Source organism: Salvelinus namaycush, unplaced genomic scaffold (assembly GCF_016432855.1).
Source record: "Salvelinus namaycush isolate Seneca unplaced genomic scaffold, SaNama_1.0 Scaffold108, whole genome shotgun sequence".
NCBI lineage: Eukaryota > Metazoa > Chordata > Actinopteri > Salmoniformes > Salmonidae > Salvelinus > Salvelinus namaycush.
The window spans coordinates 27501-30138 of record NW_024057764.1 but is presented as its reverse complement, the minus strand read 5'-3'; the positions used below and the strand labels follow the sequence as shown (position 1 = coordinate 30138).

The following is a 2638-nucleotide window of genomic DNA, read 5'->3' as shown; positions in this document are numbered from 1 at the left end:
TTGCTATGTTTTACAGAACACCAACTCATAAATAACTAGAGCACACAACTAATATTTCACAACTTTCATGATTCAATATGTACTTTATTTTGTTACCGTAACAATAAGACTCTAAACAACCAGAAAAAATGTAAATAAACTATAATTTTTCATACGGAAAGAAGTATGTTCAATTGAAAAGTAAAATTAGCAAGTGCACGTCCTCTCCTCGCACGCCCGCAGACTGATTTTCAACTGTGACTCTTTGTACCAAAACTCCAAATTCTTCCTCGTTTTTGAAGAAAAGCCTGAAACCTTGAACAAAGACTGTTGACATCTAGTGGAAGCTATTGGAATTGCAATCTGGGAGCTGGAATTGCATAGGACCCATAGCTTTCCATTATAAGAGCCTGGGACCTAAAAAAAAAATAACTGGTTGGTTTTTGTTTGGATTTCCTCCTACCATATCAATTGTGTTATAGGATCATAAATTATTTTAACATTTCTACAAACTTCAAAGTGTTTCCTATCCAATGCTACCAATTATATGCATATCCTTGCTTCTGGGCATGAGTAACAGGCAGTTTACTTTGGGCACGTCAGTCAGGCGGAAATTCAGAAAACTAGACCCTAGCCCTAAGAAGGGGGGAGTGTTACCATAACAACAAGGCTATGAACAGGAAACACTAATATTTAGAGAGAGAGAGAGAGAGAGAGAGAGAGAGAGAGAGAGAGAGAGAGAGAGAGAGAGAGAGAGAGAGAGGTCAGCGCATATAGTTAAAATATGTCTCTTGTGATTGGTCGCCAGTGTGTGTATGTATCTTGTGATTGGTTGCCATTGACTCAGGTGTCTCTGGGTTTGCTGATTGTGGAGTAGATGGGAGGAGCCTCAGAGGAGCTGTGTGGATGATTGACAGTAGAGTAGGCGGGGCTTTGACCAAAGTTCACAGTAGCATAGTCACATGATGAAGTGCCCACTTTAGCAATGGAAGCCGTGGCTTCATTGGGGCAGCTGCCCTCTTTAGTAATGGTGTCAGTGGCTTCGTTGGGGAATCTGGGGATCTTGTGGAAGTTGACGCTGGAGTAGTGGAGAGAGTCAGAGTGGCTTGTGGGTAAGTTGACGGTGGCATAGATGGTGGAGGTCGCAGCGTCTGAGTCTGACTGTAGGGGGCGCTCCTTTATCTCTTCATAGTCACCATCACCATGACAACCCTGGAAAGGAAGAAGAGGAGGAAGAGGAGTAGGGAGAGGGAGAGGAGGAGGAGGAGGCAGAGTAGGGAGAGGGAGAGGAGGAGGAGGAGGAGGAGGAGGAGGAGATGTAGGAGAGAGATACAAGGAGAGAGAGATAGACAGAGAGCGAGAGAGAGAGAGAGAGGCAGAGGGGAGTAGAGGAAGAGGAGACAATAGTATGACTAATAAAACACAACTCATTGACATCTTTCAATCCAAAAATAATAATTATAATACAGACACTGACCCCTTCATTGATTCCTGTGTCTGGACTCACTCTGTGTGTTGAAGAGACATATCCTGTGGAACACAACACACACACATCACTCAGAGAGAGAGAGAGAGAGGAAGAGAGAGAAGAGCGTTTCACATCCCCAGAACCAGGCAGGTGTCAGACACTCCTCAGGGACTATTCATTCTCTTCTTCTCAACCAGGGCGCAATGATGATGTGGATATTATGCAAATTAATTTATCTGAAATAAAACTGAGATATTTGAAAAAGGGGAACATACTCTAGTTTTATAGACCTGTGTGTGTGTGTGTGTGTGTGTGTGTGTGTGTGTGTGTGTGTGTGTGTGTGTGTGTGTGTGTGTGTGTGTGTGTGTGTGTGTGTGTGTGTGTGTGTGTGTGTGTGTGTGTGTGTGTGTGTGTGTGTGTGTGTGTTTCTCACCTGTGGCCTTGTTGTATTTCCATCTGTAGACTATGATCAGGCTGATCACCAGCAGTAACACTACCAGACTAAAAGACACCATGACGACCACTGAGGTACCTGGAACACACACACACACACACAAACACACACACACACACACACACACACACACACACACACAAACTGTTACGTAACAGATTAGACAAACCTACTGTTACACTATACTTGCTAAGTCTAGGGGTCGTGGCCTTGCATACTGTTCTGCAACTTGACTAGGTGTTCTGTAAACTGACGAGGTGTTCTGTAACCTGACGAGGTGTTCTGTAACCTGACTAGGTGTTCTGTAACCTGACTAGGTGTTCTGTAACCTGACTAGGTGTTCTGTAACCTGACTAGGTGTTCTGTAACCTGACTAGGTGTTCTGTAACCTGACGAGGTGTTCTGTAACCTGACGAGGTGTTCTGTAACCTGACTAGGTGTTCTGTAACCTGACTAGGTGTTCTGTAACCTGACTAGGTGTTCTGTAACTGTTAGGAATTTTGTTAATAATAATTAAAACAATTTCTAGATTTAGATAAAACTATAACTAATTGAACTCTGCACGCCTAGTGAAAAGAGATCTGTGCTGTGGGTTATAAAATAAGCAGAAAGGGTCGTTAAACTCTGGTTGAACTGACCCAACTTAGCCCTGAGATGTTTAGATTAAGTAGTGAGTAACTTTTTAGGTCTTCCATTATCTTGAGTTGTCTGCTAAAGTGGTAATAAATTATAGTGAG

General features: G+C 43.0%; 1 protein-coding gene across 1 annotated transcript in view; it reads right to left on the bottom strand.

The window, feature by feature from the left end:
- Positions 1-682: 682 nt before the first annotated feature.
- Positions 683-2638, bottom strand: part of LOC120035649 (CMRF35-like molecule 8) — a 10985-nt gene continuing 9029 nt past the window's right edge. The window contains exons 4-6 of the mRNA XM_038982225.1: positions 1877-1975; positions 1457-1502; positions 683-1191 (exon numbers count right to left, since the gene is read on the bottom strand). Coding sequence (XP_038838153.1) covers positions 823-1191; positions 1457-1502; positions 1877-1975 — 514 coding nt within the window. The 3' untranslated portion in view covers positions 683-822. The remainder of the gene's footprint in view (positions 1192-1456; positions 1503-1876; positions 1976-2638) is intronic.